Here is a 26801-nt window from a genome sequence, read left to right on the forward strand (position 1 = left end):
CAGTTCTACGTGACGGAGGCGATGCTGATGTGGAATATTTTTATAATATTTTCTATATTTTTATTTTATTTTTCCTTTATTTTTCCTTCCTTCTTCCTCTGTCTGGCTAGGGTGAGCCTTGCCCAGCCCCCTCACCTCTGGTCGGTCGCCGAGGTTTGGCGACCGGCCGGAGGAAGAAGGAAGAAAAAAAAAAAAAAGAAAATAAATAAATAAATAAAATTCAAAAAATATTAAAATATTATTAAAAATTGCTTACGTCAGTGCCGGCTCACCACGTAGGATGGCCGAAATCCCTGTCAGTGGTTTACGGTTAAAATTGGCCGGATGGACTGAATTGGCAAAAATGCAAAATATTTAGGATGTAATTGGCCAAAAAAAGGTTTAAAACTGAATTGGCACAATTGCAATAGGTTTAAGATTTTTCTGGTAAAAATTTTCCCGTATATATTTAGTTCCGCTACTTACAACACATAAGAACCAATTCTCACATTCATAGAATTAGAATGTGCAAAAGTACAATATGAGTTTTTAGTAATAATTGAAGTAACAATCAACAAGTAATTCATAGAAATTTCAAGGTAAAACGCACGCGAGGCTTGGGCAATAACGCCAGAAGAAATTGATGCTTGTACGGAACTGAGATCTCATCGTGGCCCAACCGAAGCGCCTACTGCCCAACGAGTTGCCTTCGCGTCTGCCGACGTTGTTGAACACCTACTCTGCCGCACACTCGGCCTTCAAGAACCCAAACCAAACCCAAAGAATGGTAGATATAACGAGTCGGTAGTTATCAGCAGATGCAACAGTGGATAAAGGGTTGCAGTTATACGTTGTTCTCGCTGCTGAGACACTCGAAAGGTCCAATCTTTCGGTTATAGGTGATCTTGTTCTGTTCTGGGTCGGGCCAAGTTTTGAAAGAATGACCTGTTTCGACGCCGTGAGCAGCTGGTGGAGAAGCCACGGGACGTGGCGAATGGTGTACCTTCTCTTCCTGGGTCAGGTCGTCTCTTTCGTAATGGCACTCGGGAGCTTCTCTTCTTCTCTGATAGCTGATCTCGGTAACAACTGAAAGAGAGTACTAGTTTTTTTTGTCCCATTACTTGGTTTCTTGAAATTTGCCATGACGGTGAATGATAGAATGCGTTAATGTGATGATTCGAGTCAAGTCGTCTTGGTTTTTGGCGAAATTTGTGCAGGTGTGGATGCGCCTCTCACTCAGATGTTCTTTGCTTATTTAGCTCTGGCTCTGGTTTTCGGAAGCATCTTGCTTTACAGGCGACGCAGGCTTCTGGTATGTTCGCTGTTTTGTTCTTCTCCGTGTACAGAGAGTCAATCAGTTTTTAAGTACGAGACTTCGGCCAAGCCAAGCTACTGTGCTCTGTTAAGAAATTGGCATGTTTTTCACTCGGTTGGCAAGTTCAAATGCTGAATCTAACATGCAACTCGTTGATATGGAATTTCATCTTTTAGGAGATTTTTATTTTTGACAGGTTTCATGGTACTGGTATCTGCTTTTGGGAATAGTTGACGTCCAAGGAAATTATTTGGGTGAGTTGAAAAGGTCTCTCTCTCTCTCTCTTCCCGAGAAAAACAATTTCTCTTTAAGCAATTGAACGGCAGTACCATTGTCCGATTAGCAGTGAAGTAACACAAATCACGCAAAATCACCCTTCGCGTTTTGTCTGTACAGGAACTTGATTCTCTGCCCATAAGGAATGGCATCTTTTTACAGTTTACTTATCACTCACACTTCTTGATGGCAGTTAACAAGGCATACCAGTACTCATCGATTACGAGTGTGACACTTCTGGATTGCTGGACAATAGCGTGGGTCCTAGTCCTGACCTGGGTGTTTCTAGGAACTCGGTACTCGCTGTTGCAGTTGTTTGGAGCCGCATTGTGTATTCTAGGCCTTGGCTTAGTGCTTCTGTCTGATGCTGGAGTGGGAGGAGGAGGTGATAGATTTATTATTTTGAACCAAACGTTTTTCCAACTTCTGCATACAAGATGAACTTGCAAGTTGACACACAAATTATCTTGGATTAGTTCATGTTGATAGCATATGGACATTTTGGTCTCAACTGTCAGTTGGTTCTCTAGAGTCATAGCAATTCGACATGTTTATCAAAGAAAATTGTCATCTTCTTTGTAAAATACAACATCAATCCAAATGTATGATCAGAATTTTCTATTCAGGCGGTTCAAAACCTCTTTTGGGAGACATACTTGTTATTGGTGGGACTGTCTTCTATGCCATTAGCAATGTCGGTGAGGTCAGTGAATGCTAATGTAATCTACTTCAGTTTTTAGATGGCGATATACGTGGAATATCTCAGACTCCAAAGACTCTGATTAACCTTTTCTAAGTTTCTCATAGACTTATTAATTCCTCATTTTCCTTTTTAGTACTGCAGGAATTCTGCGTAAAGAAAAAGGATCTAGTGGAAGTAGTGTCCATGATTGGACTTTATGGATCACTAGTCAGTGTGGTTGAGATGTATCCTCCATGTTGGTGCTAGAAAATAGATGCTGGAAATGCGGGTGCTTATTTACAGAAAGTGTCCCATCTAAAGCTTGAGCTTCGACCTGCTTGTACTCTCTTGCAGTCAGTGATTTGTATCTCATTCATATGTTGCGAATATGGTTGGGGAATGTTACTTATGCTACTGGATGGTGACATTAATCTTATTCCTTAATTCTGATTAGATCCATTTTTGAAAGGCAGAGTATTGAATCTATCACGTGGTCTACAGAACTTGTGAGTAAGAAGTACTTTTAAACCTCCTCATCACTATTCTTGTTCAAATTGTTTAAAGTTCAATTATGGCCTTTTGAGTCAATGTACAGTAGGAAAGCCTCCTAACTAAAATCATCTTGTGCCTTTTCAATTATCCATTTAAATATTGTTATTTTGGTAATCCACCAATGAGTCATTCTTCTTAATGACAACATCAACCAATATGCATGTTTGGCTCCCCCCAAAAGGAAAAAAAAAACGATATGCCTGTAGCTGTCTGGCAAGGGTATCATTGAGTTCTAGCCATTACTTGAAAGGGCATATAGTACAAACTTTCATGAAAACATGAGTGGTGTAAATGTCAAGAGAGTGGTAATTTCAACTTTTTTTTTGGCTGATAAGTTTTTACCTAGAAAATTAAGCATGCTTACGAATGGCATATCAAGTTGACATTCTTCCTGTCTTTTCTCTGGACATACCTTAATTTATGGTACCACCTCCGATTACTGGTAGTAGACTTTGTGTTCCGTGAGTATATTTTGCTCTTTGTACCTCGTGTTCCATTGACTTGCACATCTCAGATTCTCCAGTACTTTGCCCTCGATTTCGATTTCTAAGCCCTCTGCTTCTGTTTCAGGTACTAGCTTTTGTTGGTTATGCTCTGTCATGCTTTGCATTCTACACATTTGCTCCTTCAGTCCTGAAGGTACTCTTGCTCTTTTGGTGCCAGTAAATCTTGCAGTGTGGTTATGTACATATGTACACTCCCACGATCTACTTTAGAGCTAATGTTGAATTGTCCTGACAGAAAGTATCAAATATCTTCCTAGACTTATGATAGTTCGAGTTAAGTTCATTTTTTCTCCTCCTCTGATGTACATGGCAGCCATATGAAACATTGTGATTGATGCAATTATTTACCGCTCTGCATCTTCTTCCATCTTTATTGGAAATATATATATTTTTGGTGTAATCTTATGGTGAGATCTCTAATATAATGACAAAAGAAATGAGATAAAGCCATCCTTCACTAAATGTTTGCTAAGAAGTAAATCTCCGTATCTCTAACGAGAATAAGTTGCCTACAGATGAGTGGAGCCGCAATGTTCAATCTCTCTCTACTCACATCTGATATGTGGGCAGTTGTTGTACGCATCCTCATCTATAATCAGCAGGTACAATCATTCACATTATTTGGTTTCCATCGGCAGCTTTTAGTTTCATATTTGACACCATGATAGCATTATGTACCTGCATAACCAGATCAATATTCACCCTTCTTTCAGGTTGACTGGTTATACTATCTTGCTTTCGCCATCGTGGTAGTTGGCTTGGTCATTTACTCGAAAAAGTACGTGTCATGTCGTATCCACAGAATGTTCCTCTCCATTTTTTTAGTTTACAGTCCTCGATATGCCTGTATTTCTTGCATAGATGCAACTTTATGGTGCATATTCTCATGCGTATCCCAGCCAATCGACCATTTTCCATTGGCCAAGTGCAAGTATCCATCACAGGAAAGAAATTCTGTCAAGATGAAGTAACTGAATTATTGAGCAACTTGTGCTCGTTAGCACTAACCTTTGATTGCAGTTTAGAAAAATAACCTGCTTCGAGGAGCGTAACCTTTGATTCTTTTTCTTTTGAATAATAGCTAGAAATTCCGTTCTTTCTCATTCAATCGGTTGGCTAAGAAGCGATCTGACTCTTAGATAATAACTCGAGTCAAGACAGTGAACCACCATCCATTCCGAAGAGAGCCTGGGGTTGTAATCCCAAAACAATGAGTGACCCCAAATAGAAAGGCCATGCCTCCATTTAATGAAAACCTGAAAAAGATAAAAGAGTAAGGGTGTGTCTGGATGTACATTTACCTTTTGTTTTTGCTTAATCTAAATCTTGTGACGCACGCACTTGACTTCTTATTAATCCTAAGCACTTAAAATTTTCATAATGTGCAAATGTGGAAACGTAGATTGACATATTTTTTTGATAATTTTTCTATATTTGGATAATTTGTTTTTGGCATGAGTCAAAAAGTACTTTTTATTGGAACTTAATTCTAAACAAACCGACCCTAATATGAGAGGGATTCAAAGAGTTGTTATAAACTGTGTGACAAACTATATGTGAGAATTTAAACAAGTAGATAATATTCGGCATTAATAAGATTCTCCTGCATCAATTTGTGAATTGTTTTGTAAACCAACCTTTGTATCTCTAGCATTAATCAAAGATAAAGACAATAAAGGCAATATCAAAGGACCTGTGTTTATGGTTATCGGTTGGCTGAATTTATCCGGGGTGCTTTCTTTTGTCTTGTTGAATCAAAGGAATTCTTACGGGGTCTGTACATGACTATTTGTGACTGCAATTCACTCTCTAGTCTTAAGCATCCCATGCCATTTACTTAGAGTAATTAAAGTATGAGAGATCATCCCATTTTTTGACCTACTCATGTTACATCATTATATTTAATAACAGAAGTTTCAAAACATTAGGAGGGAAGTGTAACTCCATCTATCCTGCTTGGAAAAACCAGTTAGGGAATGTCATGCTTAAAGTTGCAATGATGGTGGCATCTTTTGCTGGTTAATATATGAGTTGGGACAGCATCAATTTGTATGATCCTTTAAACTATGACCCCACAAGAGTGCTTAAGTTTTATATAGATGTGCCTCGTTCTGAAAGTGTTTTCGTGCAAAGTTGATGGTGTTTTCGTTGTCCAGCGAGAAGGAACCTGAAGTTGTACATGCCATTGAGGATGGAAACCTGACACATTATCAAGTGCTTAACAATGAAAGTGCAGTTTCCCCTGAGGAATCTTCGACCTAATGATGCAAGTTGCCACTTTACATTGCAGTTGACTGTCCACATCCTAGTAAACTCAATGGGTAATTACTAAAACCTTCATCATGGCTTGAATAGATTAGATTTTAAGTGCAGAATTCCTTGACGAGCTTGAGATCGTTACATTCTGATGTGCAGGACAGACTGAAATTTCTACCCCTAACTGGTGCATCCAGTTGTTTAACCTAATTGTGCTTACAGAGAGAGGCTCTGCTTTGGCATGATGTGATCAACTTCCACTGGGTCACCAAAACCATGGTATGGCCACATTCTATATGTGAGGTTCTAGTTACATCATGTTGCTGAGCAGAAAAGGCAATCTATACACGAGAAAGTCTGAAGCAAGAAGCTAGGGCTTCTTTAATGCAGAATGAGTAAATAAAATTGATTTAGGCCCTGAATTTGTTGTGAGATTCACATGAATATATTGCTGAATGCAGAGAAACTATTACTTGGTCATTTGGATTACTCACCCATTTTGATGTGGCAGTGTTTCCTGCAGTCATTATGTACTTGTATAGCTAGTAAAACGTACAGTTGATTCCATCAACACATGTTATGTGGTGGTCTTCTTCATCAACAGGGATCATTCCTAACAAGAGCACATGCAAAGATCCCACAGAGAAGACGGGAGGGTCATCGACCCAATCGACTAGATCGATCATCTTCTTTAAATGGACTGCAACCTGACTTGCACGTTCACTAGCACTTCTTCTATTTGACTGAAACATCATTCTCATAAGTCTCTTTGCTCTCCCTTTCTCATTTCTGACAACAAAATCTCAGCTAAGCAGCCCTGAGTGTAGTCCCCATTATCAGCTGTTTCTTGCCATCCCTGGCTATCTGCTTGTGTCAAGGCCTCTCTAACTGCCATTATTCATGCAGTTTATGGGTCTTCAGTCCTCACTGATATGAGTATTCCTGCCCACTCCATTTCTGGCCATCACCCCAAGTAGGTCATCCTATATTTTTTGGGGGGAAAGAATCCGTGACCCCTTGAAAGTAGGCTTGTCGATTCTTAACACGAAACGAGAAGAAAGAGACAACTCTACCACCACATAATTTTAGTGAGAGACTCGAAATCTACACATTTTGACCAGAGAAAAAACAATTTATTCATCCGATTGAAACATTTTGGAAACAACCCGTGCTAAGGTGAACACGGCGATACAGCCCCGAATTGATAACCTTTGTCTGCATGTAATAGACCTTTTATAGAGATCACAGCATAACAAGTAAATATCGTAGTGCTTATGGCCTTGTAATTGTGATAAAGCCGTGATGCGACAGTTACCAATCTCTCACTCGAGTTCACCACTTCCATGGTACGACTCGTGTGCCGTGCCACTTTACGACATATCCTCGTGGTAAAGTATAAAAACGTTGACTGTACAATGTTAAGACATAACGTCGTAGACAAGGCTCCAAGAAAGGCATTCTTGATATAATCAGTTGAAGTCATCTACAAGGCCATTCTCCATTCCTTCTGCATTCTTATCGGTAAATTGCTCTTCCAGCCATCTCTGTCTACCGAAGTAATCTGCTCTTTCTTCTGGTGTTGTCGTCGGCCGGCTACTCGCCAGGAATGGAGAGAGATGAGACTCTTTTCTTTTGGATTCCACCTGCAATCTAAGATTCCTACTTTGATTAACGTAGGGTAAACTTGGCATGAATTATTAGGTAAAATGATCGAATGACCCCTCAGTCACTGAGATTGTGGGGAGGAGTCCTACATCAATTTGTCATGAAAGTATGAATACAAAGGGGGACCATCCCGCACAAAAATGACTTCATTAAACCCCAAACTAGTATAAATGAAACTATGAAAGTGTTTAATTATATATTACTCATTATTTTCACTCTTTTAGCAATATCTTTTTATTTTGTTCAATTTTGCAAGGGCGGTGCTATTTCCACCCTTATTTTGACTAAAACGCTCCTTTTTAAAGTAATTGACCAAAATGCCTCTCTCTCTCTCTCTCTCTCTCTCTCTCTCTCTCTCTCTCTTCAAAGGCGATAAGTGCATTCAAAGTCCTAAACTTATCACGAAAGTGCAATTGAGTTATAAAACTTTTATAATGTGCAATTAAGTCCTAAAACTTGCTAGGAAAGTGTAATTGAGTCCTAAAACTTTCAAAAAGTGCAAACAAGTCCTAAAACTTATCACGAAAGTGCAAACAAGTCCTAAAACTTGTCAAATTGATTCAATCAAGTCCTTCCATTGATTGTACATTTTGAAAGTTTTAGGACTTGATTACACCTTTGTGATAAGTTTTAGGACTTGATTGCACCTTCGTGATAAGTTTTAAGACTTGATTGTACTTTTTGAAAGTTTTAGGACTTAATTGTACTTTCGTGACAAGTTTTAGGACTTGATCTCATTTTTTGAAAGTTTTAGGACTCAATTGCACTTTCCTGACAAGTTTTAGGACTTCTAGTACACTTATCCCCTCTTCAAAGTATCATTTCCTTTTTTCATCGAACGCACCAACAAAACTAACTTTATTTTTATCATTTCTCTCATCAGTTTCGCAATTGGATCATGTGATCACTTTGCTTAGAGAAGTTATTAATTTTAATTTATGGTATCATATTAGTAATCAATGCTACATAGAAGATTAGAAAATTTTATTTATGATGGCTTATGAACACAATTAATTGCCTCTTTTTCATTAGATAATTTGAGTGAAACTATATTTCAAAGTTGAAAATTAAATTTCAATCTAATTATGTCGATCAAAAATGGAAAAAAATGATCGAAGTATGGATAGGTTAATTTCTTAGAAGCATGATCAAACATTAAACATGTGTATAATTAGACCACATCGAAACAAATGATAAGGTACAAAGAAGAAAAAAAGAGACTTCTTCTTGTTCTACTTCTATCATGGAGAAAGTAATTAATATCGATTATAATTTCAATGTAATAGCAAGTGGATTAAACCTTCAAAAATATTCTTAAAACTTTACTCTGGAATACAATGGGAGTCTGAAAGTGAAGAAGGTGTAACTAGATTTTCAATCTTCATCTTACAATTCGAATTAAATTGGGAAAGCACAAAATAAGTGATGTTTCGCCTTAGAAACCTACAAATTTATTCTGGAAAAAACACACATACGATTAAGATCGGCTAGATAATTATAGATTGAAATTTACATTTCAACTTTGAAACTTAGATTCACTCAAATTATTTGAATAAAAAATGGGGTAATATCACAAAAAATCCTAAACTTGTACACTTGTGACAAATTTAACCTAAATTAATTTTTTGACCATCAAAAATCCTAAACTGGTACACATATGACAAATTTACCCCAAATTAATTTTTTGACCACAAAAAATCCCAAACTTGTATATTTGTGATAAATTTACCATTCGTTAAATTGAATTAATAGCACGAAAAATTACAGACCAGTACACCTATGATAAACAAAGGATAAAACCCAAAACCAGTACACCTTTTGACTACCACCCGTCATTCAACTTAGCAATTTGATAATAAAATTTAACGAAAATTAATGGAGAGTAAATTTGTCACAAGTGTACCGGTTCGGGGTTTTTGATAGTCAAAAAATTAGTTTATGATAAATTTGTCACAAGTGTACCAGTTTGAGGTTTTTCGTGGTATTAACTCATAAAAAAATAGGCAATTAATTCTGTATTCAAAAACCTTTATAAAGGTTACGAATGTACCGATCTTTCCGGACTAGAATTAGTATAGGAAAAGTATTTGTAGCTAGTATTCAATGTAGATTACATTTGGAACTCGGATCCAATTGCTTCACGTGGGATGAGCACCCTTATTAGAATCATATAAGAAAATGTTAATAGCTATTTAGCCTATTTGTACGTATTCACGTGTAGCACATGTGGTACATAGTCCTTGGAATTTCTTTTTTTTTTTTTTTGCACAATAGTTAATGCTACCTAGCGTCTCTATTAGAAAAGATCAAGTGGCAAATCTCAAGTAATCGATGTTTCACTTTGCTTTTATATTCTAATCCTAGCGTTTCCCACAATTCCCTCCCTTTTTGGATATTAAAATTCCTAACATTTCGATACGTTCCGATTGAAATATATCGATCGACAAGAAAAAAAAAAAGATAATGCAAAGCTCACACGATCCTGTGAACATTTTTTTAGTCGAGATAATGATGTTTATTCCGACTTTTTATTTAACAAGTACGAGTGTTTCTCACGTTGCTCCTCTTCTTTTTGCTTTGTTTGTGCTTGACTCCTTCTATGCTTTATGTTTACTAATTTATCCAATCCTTATCTACTCCTCTAAGATAATCTATATATATTGGCCAAAACACCCTTTGTCTCACCTTTAGATTTCCTAATTTACTATTTATTTCTTTCTACGGTAATAACCCATGTCATATAAAACCACCCACTTTTTTTTTCTCTCCTCGCTTTCAGACTTCCTAAAAAAATATCCTTACTTTCTTTATCTCGTACTACTTATTTCATATGTAGCTACTCATTTTCTTTTGATACATAATTACGTAATCATACGCATGTCCGTAGTGCGTATTTTAACCATAGTTTAAGGGTGTGTTCGTTTTGCGAAAAATGAGTGATTTGAAAATATTTTCTGAAAAACGATTACTTATATCATTTAGATAAATCGGTCAATGGAAAATACTTTCATCATTGATACCAATCTAAGCATAACTATTCTCGTAGGCGATGAAATTTTATTTATTTATTTATTTTTCTAAACGATATAAGTAATTATTTTTCGGAAAATATTTTCCATATCACTCATTTCCGCAAAACGAACGCAGACCAAGTAAGCCGTGAATGCCTCACCTTCCTAATTTGAGATTGAGATAAAGGTAAAGTATGCCGTTAATCTCTTATCTTTCCGCTCTTATAACATGTTAAATTCATATTCTTCAATTAGACCGACCTTTTCAATTAATTAGCTTTTCAATAATTCCAAAACGTTCTCACTTTTTTTTATTCACATGCAACCTATGCACTTTTCGTCTAGCTAGAGCAATAACAATATTTGAATTGACCCTTTATTAGACCCAAGAGTTCAAGGCTAAACGTAAACTTTAACTCTGTTTTACGAATCTATCAATTGATGGAATATTTATAAATTAAATAATTGAATAAATTTTGGGGAAGAAAAAAGAATTGCGATCCCTAAAAAGTAGGAGATTCTTTTTAAATTTTATAATAATATAGAAAAGTATAGATTAAAAGTACATAAAGATGATTTTCTCCACTCCTACGGTCTTACTCAAATATGAGTATTTGCTAGTTGTAAGTGAGAATTTAGTTTTTTCCCTAAATTTGGACTGAATCTATTTCCACTGCCTGAAACTTTCTTTTATTTAGTTTTTCATATGTTTATTATCTGGTTTATTTTGGCATTTTGTCCCAATAAACAACAATATGAGCTCCTATAATTGGGCAACTAATTTCGAATTGCATGAGTCGTCTTTTTTTTTTCTTTAAGGGTCTGTTTGCTTCACGGAAAATGAAAGTTTCGAAACATATTTTCCTAAAACTAGCCGTCCATATCGCCCTAAATAATTAGTCAATAAACAATGTGTTCATTATCGACAACAATTTAAGTCTAAATAATTTTCATGAACGATGAAAATATTTATCGTTTATCTCATCAACAAGATGACCATTTTGCTTTTCCCAATTTTGGCCTTTCAATGCTACAAAGTCCAAAAGCTAAAATCTAATATGTTCTCGACTTTTGGGATATCTATGCGGTCATAAATCTTTTCTTCACAACCTTGGATATTACATCGGATTAACGGATGTATTAGGCAACAAATACACAACCCCAATAATCTTGTCATTTTCGACTAATCCTCCGATCGAGCTGATGGATCATGCGATGGCTCCATCAAGTTCTATTGTCACGTATTATGCAAAGTTCTGGCGGATCGCACCATGCAAATAGTTGTCTTGACGTGATGTAATGGATTAGCAAAGTGACCGTGTTGACTAGGACACCCACCACCTTAGTGTAGTATTGAAGATAAGGTGTTGGTCAAACCGAGGCAACAACTACGGGAGCCAAAGCCAATGAAGAACGCCAAACTTTGTCATCTTGGTAAGCATATCTACGGTTGGATTCTTTGAGTAACAAATTTAATCGCTTCTTTTTCGGATTTTAGTGATTGGGTGATTGACCAGCTTTCACGCATATCGAATAATTCCTTTTCTTAGATAGGTCATAAGTTGACGGGTAGCGTTTGATGGGCTTCTAATAGCCAAGCTTTCGCGCATCTCGAATAATTCCCTTCCTTAGATAAGTTATGGGTTGACGGGTGGCATTTGATGGGTTTCTAATAGCCAAGAACGAAGAACAAGATCGTGGGACGAGCGAGGGAAAGAGAAGGGCTAGGAGACTTCCTTAGTGACAGTGACTTTGGATAATTTTTTACTGCGACATAGGTTGGATCAAATTTGATGTCACCTTGGAAGTGATTACAAAGCAAACGCGAAAAGGGACGGTTTTTCGAGAATGTATAGGCGATCAAGATACGTTTTCTTAAGTAATGGGAAACTTTTCAAAGTAGACACCTGAATTGAGAGCATCTCAATGGAAGGGGAGTGCATTGGCGCCACCTAGACCCATCAAATAGATGGATTGGATCGAAAATGATCCAACCCATTTTTATATAATGCAAATCTAATAACCCATATATTTAACCCAAACTCATATCCTAACTGAGGTGAGAGCATGGAGCGAGCGAGTGCGAGATCGAGTATGAGCGAGAGAGCAACACGGATGAGTTAGGTCTAAGTAAATTGTGAACCTATTAAACACTCGTGTTATTTATAGACGTTACCATTCCAAATCTATTGACAGGTCTAGCGCCGCCATCCCCCCATCTCCGCGAGGAGGTTTTGGGGCATTGCCTAACGGCAACCGTCAAAGAAGCAAATCGGTCGCGATAAACAGTTTCAAAATCTTCATTGATCGCAAAGAAACAAAACTCATATGACACCGAGCCCGATTACCGTCCGATTAGCTATAACACAAAGGATTAAAAACCTTTGATAATAGTTTGGGTCGCATAATCATCTCCCACCCTCAAGAAAGACCAACTTAAAACCCCCACATGAAAATGAATCCCACGATAATCATGCTTAACCACCCACTCAACCCACAAAACCCCATCCAAATCATATAATATATAAAAGGCGTGCTAATTCTAGTCAAATAAAATCAAATGCCACGTCAAGCTGAGCTGTACGCGCCTGCCTAACCCGACAGCCGCGCGCTTTCCCCAATTTACCCCCTCCGATGTCCCGATATTTCCCCCACCCGCCATCGCCTTCCCGTGTTGGGGGGGGGGGGGGGGGGGCGGGTGGGGGGACGTGCCACGCGTCGCTCGCCCACTGGACCGGTCCTTACAGGGCGGGGCCCTTTTTCGTCATTCCGGCTCCCCTCGATCCTTTCTCCCTTATAAAAGTCACCCGACCCACTCGTACCAGAAGCAACAACCAGCAAGAGGCGTTACAGAGAGAGAGAGAGAAAGAGAGGGAGAGACGTCTTGGGGAGAGCAAGCGAGCGATTGGCGTCGGCCCGCTGCTTCGTCGTCGCTTCCGAGTCGGGGGACGACGGAATGTGTGCGTGTGACGTGAGCGTATCCTGATCGGTTCGTCGCCACCGCACGAAGAGAGAGGCACCCGAGTTGAATTGATTGTTGTTGCTGCTGCTGCTGCTGTCGTCTTGCGTGATCTAAATTGGAGGGAGGCGGAAGAAAGAAGAAGGGGGTGTCTCGAGTTTTCGTTCCACGATTCGGAGCGGGGAAGATGGAGGGGGCGGTTGCCAACGGCGGCGTTGCATTCGGCTCGCCGGCGGGTCCCGAGAAGGTCATCATCGACACTGATCCCGGGATCGGTTAGTTCTCTCGCCCCGCCGCCCCCCCCGAGCATCTCATCCGGTTCGGTTAGAGTTCGTCGCGCATTTTCTTGGCTGCATTCGCGGATTGCGTGTCGGGTTTTCCGAAACGTCTGTGTGGGGTTCTTCCTGTTTCTTGTGATGGTGATCGATTGTTCTGTGACGGGTCTGGTTGCTGGTCTATAGTGTCTTAAATCTTGTTCTTGTGTGTGTGTGTGTGTGTGTGTGAATCTTTGTTTGGGATCAGATGGTTTCCTCTAAAGTAGGAGAGATTGCTGAAATCAGAACAATAATGTGGCTTTCTGTGGGACCCAGAAAGAAGAGTCTGGGAAAAGACTCAACTTTAAAGTGTATAGTTTACTTTGGGTATATCCACTTGTTTCCTTTTAAGCTAGAAAGAAGATCGCTTTAAGAAAAAAGCAACGAGTGATCGGCTGATAGTGTGAAATGTGGAAGCAATTCGAAGGGTAAATAGAAGCGATCGGCAGGTTCTCTTTGTTTATTGGTATCTCTCCAGATGCATGGAAGAAATTTTTTATTTTTCAGTTGACTTTTTCATACGGGTTTCTCTTTTAGAGAAAAAGTCCAAGCCTTTTTTTTCTTTCGTGTAGGCATCTCTCTTGTTGTGAAATTTCTCTTAATTAACAAACAAGAAGAAAAATATGAAATTTTTAGGGGAACATGTTTTCCTTGTTTATGTGGAAATGAAGAGGAAGTCGCTGTGTTAAGCTACTTAGATAGTTTAACTTCCTTTGATGGATTGAGTTGGTTTTGTGGCTATTACCTGAAAAATTGGTGTAGAGGAATTGTTAATAGGTCGCTAGATCGGTAGGGAATAATGGATGCCTGTGTCCATGGAGCTGGCTGCTTACATTGTTGAAATGAGCAATGCAGTTTGGGAGATGGGCCATGTTTGTTTATTTCAACTGCACTACATGGCAATATGCAATTTGCCTTCCTCAGTTGATTGGTTTAAGTTGACTAACAGATGATAGCATGGCAATCTTCATGGCATTTCAAGCTCCTGAGGTGGAGATCTTGGGATTCACGACTATATTTGGTAATGTTACAACAGAAATTGCCACTCGCAATGCCTTGTTTTTGGTACGTATTCGTTTCATCTGGTTTAGTTGTATTCCATCATAACGAATATTTCCCCATGATGTCCATGTTTGTCCTTTTTTTGAAGATAAAAAAGTTTGTCGTGTTTGTGGAATATTTTATGATCAATGACTATCTTTATTGTGCAAAAGGATAGTGTGAAATAGCTGGACGTCCAGGTGTTCCTGTAGCTGAAGGCAGCCGTGAGCCTTTAAAGGTAATTATTTCATTTGTTAAAACTCCTAGTTCGATATATGGGAGTTCACTCCGGGGATTCAATGAGATAGGAATGTGCTTCCTTACTTCAACTAGAATTCTTTACCTGTTCTGTGCTGTCTGTGTACATATTCGATAAACTTAAATCTCTGAATATGTCTCCAGATTTCTAAGCTGGGTTACTATTCTCCTTCATCTGCATTTGTCTACTGTGCTGTATGGTGATATTCTGCCTGAGATTATGTATATCAACATAGTGTGGATGATTACATGTGTTATTAGCTGTATAGGCGTCATCACAGGTTAAAGGTCTGATAGATGCTACTTCATATCCATATTATAATCCCAACCAAAACCAAGAGAGCAAATTTTTTGTTATGAGTAATCAAAATGTGTGCTCTGTCTCCATTTTAGATACCTGTTTCACCTTTTATTTATTCAAGAGGTAGAAAAGTCCTTATGATATTAGATCATGCAACTGAGATACCTGGGTTGTTGCTACATGGAACGAGAGATCTTCATCTATGTGAAAGAAATTTCCGTTTCTATTTTTCTATTTAAGGAAGCTTAACATAGAGACACTAATAATGTGTTGTCTGTGTAAGGGGGATCCATCTGTTAAATTGACTTGGTTTGAATCCATTTCTCTATCTCAATGTTCCAAACTAACTTGGTTTTTGAAGTCAATGAAGTCATCTCGCTAATGGATTCACTGACTTTTGTGAAGCATATTCTCTACTGATCAGCTCAGTAGTATATAACCTCATGCCCTGGTGTTGGATGCTCACTGAATGGAATGAAGGCTTATTTATTTGGTGTTTTGGTCAGTGGAATTACTATAAGTACATGGATTTGGATGATTTGCGCTATTAAAAGGTTTAAGATGCATCTGAAGTGACTCTTATTCTTGCTTTCACTCAAGAACTTTTTTTTCCAAAGATGCAATGGTACTTATCTTGATTGTTGTTTCCACATTCAGGATATTGATAATGGAATGTACTAAATGGTGCAAAAGTGGAGGGAATTTCATTCTCATGTGCACTTGCAATGCAAGTTTTGATAGGATGTACGATATTGCCTCAAGAGTCGCAAATATTTAACCCTTTACTTTGCAGCTACTTTTCTCTCTCTGAGGTGTCTCTAGTTTTTGCATTTTATTGCCGTCTTTCTGTTGTAGCCTAAAAGTATATTATTTTCCTTTGAGAAGGGGGGAATTCCAAGTGTTGCTGACTTTGTCCACGGTTCTGATGGTATGGGCAACATATGTTTACCTCCTCCCAATGCAAAGAAGGTTGAGAAGAGTGCCTCAGAGTTTTTAGTTGATAAGGTCTCTGAGTTTCCGGGTGAAGTATCTGTACTTGCGCTTGGACCCCTGACAAACTTAGCCTTGGTAAGTAGTGATCTCTCATGCCCAACTGCTTCATTCTGACAATTTCAATATCATGGGGTGCCATGTTTTATCTCCTTCAGGCAATCAAAAGGGATGCTTCCTTTTCAAGCAAGGTGAAGAAACTCGTTGTGCTTGGTGGTTCTTTCTTTGCATTGGGAAATGTAAATCCTGCTGCAGAAGCAAACGTAAGTTCTAGCTGTCCTCTTAGATCTGATGAAGATAGAAATTGTAATAGGTCTCTCTCTCTCTCTCTCTCTCTCTCTCTCTCTCTCTCTCTCTCTCTCCCCTGCAAAGATGTAGCATATATCTGTCCATGCAAACTCATATGTGGTTGCAAACTCTTGCTTGGATTTCTAATGTGTTGTCCCAGCTGTTTGGTGCGCAAGAAAACCTCAATTTCGTTGTACCAACCCAGCTCAAGGGTCGGAAGCTTTGACTTGCACTGTCTTTTACTCCCCTTGCTATCACCAACACTTCCGTACTTGATTTTGTGATGTCGGATCAGTGACCAATAGCCATGGTTACATATAAACCTCTCCTTTTGTTTCTGTTTTTCCTATCGAAGTGTCAGCACATACTTTATCATTAAACTGAGTCTTCTGCTAAAGTTGATCATATACTTGAGTTGGCCTTAAGTACCTCTTATCATCGCTTGCAGATTTTTGGGGATCCAGAAGCTGCTGATGTTGTGTTTACTTCCGGTGCTGAAATTGTTGTTGTGGGGATAAACATCACAACCCAAGTGAAACTAACGGGTGCCCCCTACTGTTTCTCTTACTCATGTGACTACTAAAAGTTCGTTTGAATCTCTTTGTTATCTGTAAAAGTTATCCTTCTGAGAGTTATGATGGTGGTTCAGATGCCGACCTGCTTGATTTGAGGCTATCAAAGGGAAAGCATACTCAAATTCTCAGTGATATGTGCAAGTTTTACAGAGATTGGCATGTTGAGTCCGATGGGGTCTATGGTACGGTTTGATACTTCAAGAACTGTACTTTTACAGAGCCTAGTTATCCTATGTCTATCCCTTTACATGGACTTCATTCGCCTATTCCAGGAATTTTCCCTCATGACCCCGTAAGTTTCATGGCGCTAGTTCGCCCCGATCTTTTCACTTACAAACGTGGAGTTGTGAGGGTGGAGACGCAAGGAATCTGCACGGGCCACACTTTGATGGATCAAGGTCTAAAGAGGTACGCGTGCACCAGCTGACTATTGCGAGTTGGTTACTTGCCTTCTTTCTCTTGCTTGCCCGACATATGATTGGTTCCGTCTTCCGCTTCGTACAGATGGAACTCGAGCAACCCCTGGTCGGAGTATACTCCGGTTTCGGTCGCGTGGACAGTCAATGTGGATGAGGTCGTCAGCTGCATCAAGAAGTATCTGATGAAACAGTGAAAGCCCGTTGTAAATCCATCTCCAAAACGATGTAAAACTCTACTAAGATGCTCTCTCTTCCCTTATTTTTACAATCGCAAATCCTTTGCCTTTCAATTTTTAGTTGCAAGCGGTCCGGTTGGTCTAATGGTCTTTAGGGAAAGTTTGTTCATTTCTACTCCAGATGTTCACTCTATCTGGACGCGCTTTTAAATTGTAATATTGTGAATATCTGACACCTAAAATGTAAACACATCATGAAAAGAGATTATGTCAATAATTTTTGTAAGAGTACTTATTTTTTCAGCGGAAAATGTCATTACTCACTTTTTATCAAAGACAGGGTAAAATAATGCCAATAAATACCAAGAAAATAATAAATTATTTTCAAGCGCAAAGGCCAAGAATTTATTTCTTGAAGCAGTCAAAAGAAGAAGAATTTCATGAAAGTATAATTGCTCTGTACTCGCATGAAACAACCAATTTTCTTTTGACAGCAAGTCTTTCAGAATTGGACTAAAAGCAGAAGGGACAATCACACTAAATTAAAAAGGCCTCAACAAAATTATAATAAAAACATGATGATGGATCTTCAAAAAAGAAGATAAATCTTCAAAAATGTACTCTTTCTTCCCCTATTCTCCAAGACAAACCACGCTGCCGTCTGCCATGGCCGACCAGCTGCAGCCGCGCCGCCGCGTCCTTTGCCGGCTTGTTTCCATAAAATAACTAAGCAAATTTAAATAATAAAAAACATGATGTGGAAAGTATTTCTAGTTATTAAAAACCAGCTAAGTGGGCACTTAGAATGGCCCTCCCCAAATCATTCGGTATCATCAGAATTTGACCTCTCGGGAAAAATATTCGCTTTGCATACTCTCACATCATCAACTTTCTCCACTGCGTTTTCCCGCACACATCGACCATCGAGCTAATCAAGACCAAACTCTCGACGCGCGGGGCCGATTCTAACCTCTCTCCCCTCTCCAGCGGTCATAACTCATGGCCGAAGTTGGTGGCTCCGTTCACTGATGAGAACAGGGCGTTTAGGCCAATTTTGCAGACCAATTTCTCGATCTGAACAGTGACTGTTCAACCCCGGTTTTGGGCGGCTCTGATCCGTCGTGGGGTGGGCGGCCGGGGGAGCGATTCGCGGGGCTAAATTGAGGGGTTCTCGATCCCTGTTAACGGCCCTTTGCTCGTGTTAATCCGCATTGTCACGGCCCCATGTCATCGTGGCTTCATCTTCCCCTGTAGCGTATGGAATTCCACCGATGACGTTTCCTATTTTACACGAGTTAATCTTCATGATTGCATGACTTCTTTTTGTCCTAAAACAATAACAAAAAGGAAACAAAGAGAATAAAGTACGTTTAAATTTCGATAAAAAAAAACATTTAAATCAGATGCTTTTGCACGTATTCGTGGATGGTTTCATTTTTTCTTTTTAGAAATAACGTTTACGATATGCATCATGATACACATCAGTTTAGTTTTGCAACGAGCATCTTAGGTGTATCTTTACGTTTACTATTAACACAAAGATAATGCGTTATTTTTTATGTAGATCTGCATGATAGCGATAAACTTGGAGGAAAAAGCTTGAAAGACCTTTTCTTAGAAAGAGAGAAAAGGTACCAGTAGCAGGAGTTAGCTAAAACTAGCATGGTAAGTTCCTCGAATCATAAGGTTGCATTTAATTGTCTGGATTTTCTTGTCGGATAGGATAAGATAGGATATGATATTGATGTGATCTGTAATATGATGTTCAATATTTGATGAATGTCCGGATATAATATAGATAATGAGAGAACTGCTTTATCAACGAAGAAATCTATCGCTATTAATCACTGTCAACAACGCCTTTGTCTTCATGCCGCACACGACGACATCACCCAAATCAGGGCCGTACGACTTCCTCAACCGTTCTCCAAGGAGCCCAAGATGCAGAATTGAAGAGGAAAAAGAAACAAAAGGATCGAAAAAGGGATCTTTCAAGGAAGGTGGCTCGGTTCTTCTCCCTCAGTCCCCCATTGTCATATGTTCTGTAACTTCAAATTCCACCTAGTGTCGCCTTCTTGTCATCACTACAACACCATCAGATTCCTTTTCACCCACTTTTCTTAATAACCTTCATCGACAACGAAAGGTTCGTTCACTCAACACCAGACAGCCTCGAAAGTCACACACACCCCCATCCTCATCTACCTTCATCTTCTTATACCATCATTCACCAATCTCTCTCCCACTGGACCAACACCCAACAGCATGGCCATGAACCATAACCTCGCCTTGCCTAGTTTGCCGTAAGCTTTGACCTGGAATCGTCATTTGCTAATCACCCAAATAAGGGGATCTCATGCCAACTCTGTTAGTCCCCCATTTGCGGCCCCAATTTTGAGGCACATGAGGCGAGCTTGTGGTTGCAAGCTCCCGCGTTAGCCACGACAATGGAGGCCACGACCGATGCCGAGGTTGAGGCCCAGCCTCAGGTGACCCCGGATCTAGTCTCCTGAGGCCGGCAACCTCCAATTTGAGGTTGTGCATTGGTCTTCGACTGTCTTTGAAGTGGAAGTGGAAACTTGCACGTGATTTTCTCTCTCTCGAATTCTTATTCTATCCTAATGTATCACACCTCCTAGATGGGATTTTTGTTATCTTGATTATATCTGAATATATCTGGTTTACGTGTTTCTCAAACACCATATAGGATATAAATTATCTTATCCGGAGTTATATTCGGTCTACCAAACGCAACATAAATCTTTGATTCGCAGGAGTACAACGAGCCTTACTCGGCTCCTAACCAGCCTAGAACAAATTAGTGGTGACTATCTCTAGGTAGAGTCCATGCGAAGCGCAAACACTATCTCTCGAGAACGTCCTCCTAACAATCCATTAAACCTCTCTGAAATCCATCTCAGGAGGGTTGCGACAATGTATTGATCTGCTTGGGAATACATCTCTAGAGACAGCAAATTATGCACATTCCATGAGATGGGAAAAAGTTTGTCTACACCCGAGTCGATCTCGAGTGTTGATCACATGAGCTCCACTTTTCATGGGGCATCCATGATGAAAGGTCATGATGGACCGACAGACCTTATTTCATTAGAGGATGAAATATTTTTTAAGTTCTTTAGGAGGATCGGATCATCTTCCCCTCCCCCAATAACAGAGCATTGTAGTGCGTATCGTAGTTTTTAACTAAAGAAATTCATCCATCGGGCATGTTTCTATTATGGTTAATACAACAAAAAATCTCAAACTGGTATACGTATGATAAATTTATCCCAAACTATTTTTTAACTATAAAAGATCCCAAACTGGTACACCTGTGACAAATTTACCTAAAACTAATTTTTTTTACCACAAAAAAAACCTCAAATTGGTATTTTTTTTTATGAATTTACCCTCCGTTAATTTCCGTTAAATTAAATTAATACTACGAAAAATCACAAACTGGTACACTTGTGATAAAGGGAGGGTAAAACCCCAAACTGGCACACCCGTCAACTGCCACATATCATCCAACTCCATAATTTGACAGTAAAATTTAACTAAAACTAAAAGAGGGTAAAATTTGTCACAGATATACTAATTTAGGATAAATTTGTCATAAATATATCAGTTTGAGGTTTTCCGTGGTATTAACCCTTTCTATTTTGATTTGTGCGTCTGGTCATTACTGTTAAGATATGAAATCTTTTTGATATCTTTTTGAATTTCAAATTAGCTTACCAACTATAGATGAGTTGGCATTCCTTGATTTTTGCTCTGCCAAAGATTGTATTTTTTCTTCTCTTTATAAACGTGTACAATCTGTAAATGTATAGAAATGAAAATTATTCTCAAACGTTGAGCCTCTATATGGTATCAAAGCCATTATGCTCCTAAGAACCTTTTGCATCCTCTAGCCATGGAAGTCACTTCAAAATCAGCTCATACCACCTCAAATTCTGGTTCCAATTCCATTGGGACAGTCGCACCTAATGGTTTGATTTCAATCTCGGCAGCCATCCAATTGCTATTCAAGCTCTCCGCTACCAATTATCCCTCTTGGCGCGCTCAATTTCAGGCGTTGCTCATTGGTTATGATTTAATGGGATTCGTTGACGGGACTTCCGTCTGTCCACCTCTCATCATATCAGCTGAAAATCAAACGGTGCCAAATCCAGCTGCAACAACTTGGATTCGCCAGGATCAGCTCTTGCTTCATGCAATTTTTGCATCCGTATCCGAAGCCGTGATTCCTCTCATTGCCTCTTGCAATTCGTCACACGCTGCCTGGACAAAACTCATGAATTTATATGCAAATAAATCCCGCTCAAGAGTTATGCATCTCAAGGATCAGCTCTCTATCGCTCGCCGAAACTCATGTTCTGTTTCAGATTTTTTGCATGAACTTAAAGCCCTTGCGGATGAATTAGCAATCATTGACACTCGTCTCTCCGATGATGATTTAGTCATTCATGCACTTCGGGGACTTGGAACCGAATACAAAGAAATCGCGGCAGCGATTAGGGCTCGCTAAAACACAATCAGCTTTGAGGAAATGCATGACAAGTTAGACTGCGAATGATAACCATTCTGTTTCTCTATTTCTGTTCCAGAAATAGGTTTGGAACAGAAATCCGTTTGGTAACGCAATTTTAATTTCTATTTCTGGAACAAATTTTTGTTCCAGAAATAGATTTGAAAGAGAAATCAGAAGTTAAAATTTTTAGCTTCTCTATTTCTGGAACAGAAATGAGAAACAAAATTTTTTTGTTCTTCTCATCACTTTCCCTCACTACTAGTCGGTCGCTTACCCGCCGCCCATCGCCGGCCGCCGCCACCCGCCGAACGCCACTACCCTTCACTGGCCGCCGCCGCCGGCCACCGTCTCCTGCCACCGACTGCCTCCCACCACTGCCGACCACCGGCCACCTCCCGCACCATCGGCCGCCAGCCGCCTCCCGCCGGCCAAAAAAAAATTCCAAAAAATCCTTAAAAATTGAAAATTTCCAGAAAAATTCATAAAAATTTCTAGAAAATAAAAAAAAGTCAGATTTCGGGAAAATAGGAAATTTGTTCATTTTTTCCAAAAAAATAAAAAAATTTCAAAACTTCACAGAATGGCTTAGAATACTTGTGGCCACTCACTTTGAATGAAATTTAAATTTTTTGAAGTGCCCAAAAAAAATAAAAATAAAATCAGAAATTTCAAAACTTTACATAATGGCTTAGAATATATGTGGCCACCCACTTTGTGTGAAATTTAAATTTTTTGAGGTGCCGAAAAAAATCCAAAAATCAAAAATTTCAAAACTTCACAGAATGACTTAGAATATCTGTGGCCACCCACTTTGCGTAAAATTTAAATATTTTGAGGTGCCCAAAAAAATTTAAAAATAAAAAATTTCAAAACTTCACAGAATGGCTTAGAATACCTGTGGCCACCCACTTTGCGTAAAATTTAAATTTTTTGAGGTGCCCAAAAAAAAACCAAAAAATTTAAAACTTCACAGAATGACTTAGAATACTTGTGGCCACCCATTTTAAGTGAAATTTAAATTTTTTAGGTGCCAAAAAAATAAAAAAATAAAAAAAAATTTAAATTTCACTCAAAGTGGGTGGCCACAGGTATTCTAAGCCATTCTGTGAAGTTTAGAAATTTTTGATTTTTTTTGGAAAAAATGAACAAATTTCCTATTTTCCCGAAATATGACTTTTTTTTATTTTCTGGAAAATTTTATGGATTTTCTGAATTTTTTTTAGATTTTTAGGAATTTTCCAGATTTTCTAATTTTTTTATTCTATTTCTAAAAGAAATGAAGCGATTGTCCACCGCCCGCCGTCCACTCGCCAGCCACATGAGAAGGAGAAATTTTGTGTCGTTATCAAACAAATTTCTATTTCTGAAATAGAAATTTTGTGTCGTTATCAAACATGTTTTTTAGCTTAAAAACTCCTCCAGAAACAGAAATAGAAAAATCAATTTCTGGCCAGAAATTAATTTCTGAAACAGAATGGTTATCATTCGCAGCCTTAGTGGCCTATGAAACCCAACTGAAGTTAGAAGAAATCAGACTTGAAGCAGCACCAGTCACGGCCCACTACAGCAACAGAACCCGTGGTACAGGAAGCAACTCCCACTGGCCAAACAATCGCAGCAACCGTCATCAAAATTATTCTCGATCTAACCAACATCGTGGATCCTCTCACAAAAGGTATTCTGATCGGGACAACAGAGAGCCTCGTCCGACATGTCAGTTTTGCGACCAATATGGACACTCAGTAAAATCTTGTTTTCGAATCCGAAATAGTCTCCGCGAGCCTACTGCTCATGTTGCAACAGCTCCACGTCAAGAAAACGGCTGGTTACTAGACTCGGGCACATCACACCACGTCACAAGCAACCTCAACAATCTCACCACTCACTCAGAGTACGAAGGCCCCGACGAGATCGTCATTGGTGATGGCACAAGTTTGCGTATTAGTCACGTTGGTTCTACTCGTTTATCCTACTCGAACCAAACTTTTAAATTATCCAATGTTTTATGTGCACCTCATAGTGCAAAAAATCTAATTTCCGTCTCACAATTTTGCCGCAATAACCACTCATCTATCGAATTTTTTGCCAATTATTTTTTGGTGAAGGACCTTCGTACGGAGGCGACACTGCTTTGAGGAGGGCTTAGCAATGGTGTGTATCGGATGCCTCTCACATACACATATCCAAAATTCACAGCTTTTGTTAGTGAACGGACAAAACCAATAGTTTGGCACAATAGACTAGGTCACCCTTCATTTCGTATTCTAAGTCATGTTCTTAATAATTTTCCAACTCGTTCGTCTTTTGAGTCAATCGTACGTTCTAAGTTATCATGTGATGCTTGTCAGTGCAATAAGAGTCACAAACTTCCGTTTGGAGTATCAACTCTTGTGAGTCATTTTCCGCTTGATATTATTTTTTCCGATGTTTGGGGTCCCGTGTCAACTGCTTCAATTGATGGTTTCAGTTATTATCTTATATTTGTTGACCGCTATACGAAATACACTTGGCTTTATCCTATAAGAAAAAAATCGGATGTTACCCAAATTTTTAAACAGTTCAAAAGCTTGGTTGAAAAACAATTTTCTGTCTCCATTCGAAACTTATACTCAGATGGTGGCGGAGAATTTCAAAACCTAAAACCTTTTCTTGCAAAACACGGAATTTCCCATCTAACCACACCACCACACACACCGAAACACAATGGAACCGCAGAAAGAAAACACCGACACATAGTTGAAACCGGACTCGCCCTATTACACAAAGCAAACCTACCACCCTCTTTTTGGTCATATGCGTTTCAAACTGCTACATACCTAATTAATCGTTTGCCAACACCCGTTCTAGACATGCACTCACCATTTCAAATACTATTCCAAATGGCTCCCAATTATAAAAAACTTCGCACATTTGGTTGTTTATGCTATCCGTGGTTACGTCCATACAACACAAATAAACTTATGCCCCGTTCTCGACAATGTATATTCTTAGGGTATTCGTTGTCACAAAGTGCGTACAAATGTTTTGATCCACAAAATAATCGTCTCTATATCTCGCGTCACGTTGTGTTCGAAGAAATCACATTCCCGTACCAAACACTTCTCAATTCTAAGAGTGTCTTGTTATCCTCTCAAAGTTCACCTCTTCAACCTACTGTTTCTCTTCCGGTCTTACTGCCAAACACCGGACCACCTGCACAAGCGCCCCCTCAGAGCAGCATTCCAACCCGTGCTGTATCCCCGTTGGCTTCCCAAACTTTAGATCAATCCCAACAAATGCCACCTCTTGGAAACCTACCCCGTGCATCTGCATCTATTGCCCCAAATCAACCTGCAACAAACATCCAAAAATTTACTCCTTCCAACTCACCCGAAACCCGACTTGCCACTATCAACAATGACCAAACATCAGAACCCATAAATCTACCTACACGAACTCACAAAATGACCACTAGATCCCAAAATAATATTTTCAAGGCCAAACAAATCAACCACATCTCCACCAAACATCCACTTCCACCGACTATAGAACCAACGGGAATTACACAAGCTATGTGCGATCCTCAATGGCGTGAAGCAATGTCGGCTGAGATCAATGCCCTTATTCGTAACGGGACTTGGGAACTAATACCTTTTGATCCATCTTTGAATGTTGTAGGTTGCAAATGGGTTTATCGGATAAAAAGACATGCGGACGGCAATATTGAGAGGTACAAGGCACGTCTTGTGGCAAAAGGTTTTCACCAATGACCAGGCCTTGATTACACCGATATATTTAGCCCGGTCATCAAACCAAATACCATTCGGGTGGTCTTATCATTGGCTCTAATGCGTGGATGGACATTGAGACAAATGGACGTCAACAATGCCTTCCTCCAGGGAACTCTCCAGGATGAGGTCTACATGTCGTAACTGCCTGGTTTTAAAGACCCAGAAAAATCAACACACATTTGCAAACTTCGGAAAGCCATATACGGGTTAAAGCAGGCTCCGCGGGCTTGGTACAATGAGCTAAGTTCATTCCTTCTCGCAAATTCATTTGTAAATTCAAAGAATGACAGTTCACTGTTCATTTACTCTCATGGTGGCATTCAAGCCTATTTTCTAGTGTACGTAGATGATCTCATTATCACAGGAAGTGACCAGAATTTTGTTTCGGACTTCATCACCGCTCTCTCTAATCGGTTCTCAATTAAAGACTTGGGGCCACTGAATTTCTTTTTGGGAATTGAAGTCATTCCTACAAAGACCGGCTTACTTCTTTCTCAACATAAATATATCAGAGAGCTACTTGAACACTTCAAAATGGGAGACGCAAAAGATGTCGGGACACCATTAACCACAGGTCAGTCTCTTTCAGTCCATGACAAAGAACCACCAGCTGATGCTACAAAATTTCGAAGCCTCATTGGCGCACTTCAATACCTCAACATTACTCGCCTGGACATTGGTTTTGCGGTAAATAAGCTATCTCAATTCATGCATAAGTCGACCACAACCCACTGGATAGCCGCAAAACGGCTCTTACGCTATCTTAAGGGAACATTATTCCATGGGTTGCACTTGAGACGCAACACAAAACCTGTACTTCATGCCTACACTGACGCAGATTGGGCAGGAAACATTGATGATCGCACATCTACCTCGGGTTTTGTCATTTATATTGGGGCCAATCCTATCTCCTGGAGTTCTCGGAAGCAACGAT

The 26801-nt window shown here is 39.3% G+C and overlaps 2 protein-coding genes across 4 annotated transcripts; both read left to right on the forward strand.

Moving 5' to 3' along the window:
* Nucleotides 1–835: 835 nt before the first annotated feature.
* LOC115662795 (uncharacterized) lies at nt 836–6137 on the forward strand. Of its 3 annotated transcripts, none has more exons than XM_030584892.2 (12): nt 836–1058; nt 1197–1291; nt 1491–1548; nt 1764–1955; nt 2197–2273; nt 2415–2497; nt 2707–2758; nt 3375–3443; nt 3826–3912; nt 4024–4088; nt 5467–5631; nt 5726–6137. In XM_030584892.2, exons 1-11 carry the CDS (start codon nt 920–922, stop codon nt 5570–5572), a joined length of 1023 nt encoding a protein of 340 aa, XP_030440752.1. In that variant the 5' UTR covers nt 836–919; the 3' UTR covers nt 5573–5631; nt 5726–6137. The 3 variants fall into 3 exon arrangements, with proteins under 3 accessions (XP_030440752.1, XP_030440753.1, XP_056159686.1); XM_030584893.2 differs by having other exon boundaries at nt 5731–6137; XM_056303711.1 differs by having other exon boundaries at nt 5789–6137.
* Nucleotides 6138–13097: 6960 nt separating this feature from the next.
* LOC115675348 (uridine nucleosidase 1) lies at nt 13098–17677 on the forward strand. The gene is made up of 9 exons (XM_056303697.1): nt 13098–13476; nt 14465–14580; nt 14735–14794; nt 16001–16183; nt 16264–16368; nt 16842–16938; nt 17043–17150; nt 17241–17376; nt 17473–17677. The coding sequence occupies exons 1-9, from the start codon at nt 13389–13391 to the stop codon at nt 17579–17581; spliced, it is 1002 nt and encodes a 333-aa protein (XP_056159672.1). The 5' UTR covers nt 13098–13388; the 3' UTR covers nt 17582–17677.
* The last annotated feature ends 9124 nt before the right edge of the window (nt 17678–26801 follow it).

Source organism: Syzygium oleosum, unplaced genomic scaffold (assembly GCF_021117445.2).
Source record: "Syzygium oleosum isolate NSW1041296 unplaced genomic scaffold, Sole_v2.1 Sole_v2.28, whole genome shotgun sequence".
In the NCBI taxonomy this organism is placed as follows: Eukaryota; Viridiplantae; Streptophyta; class Magnoliopsida; order Myrtales; family Myrtaceae; genus Syzygium; species Syzygium oleosum.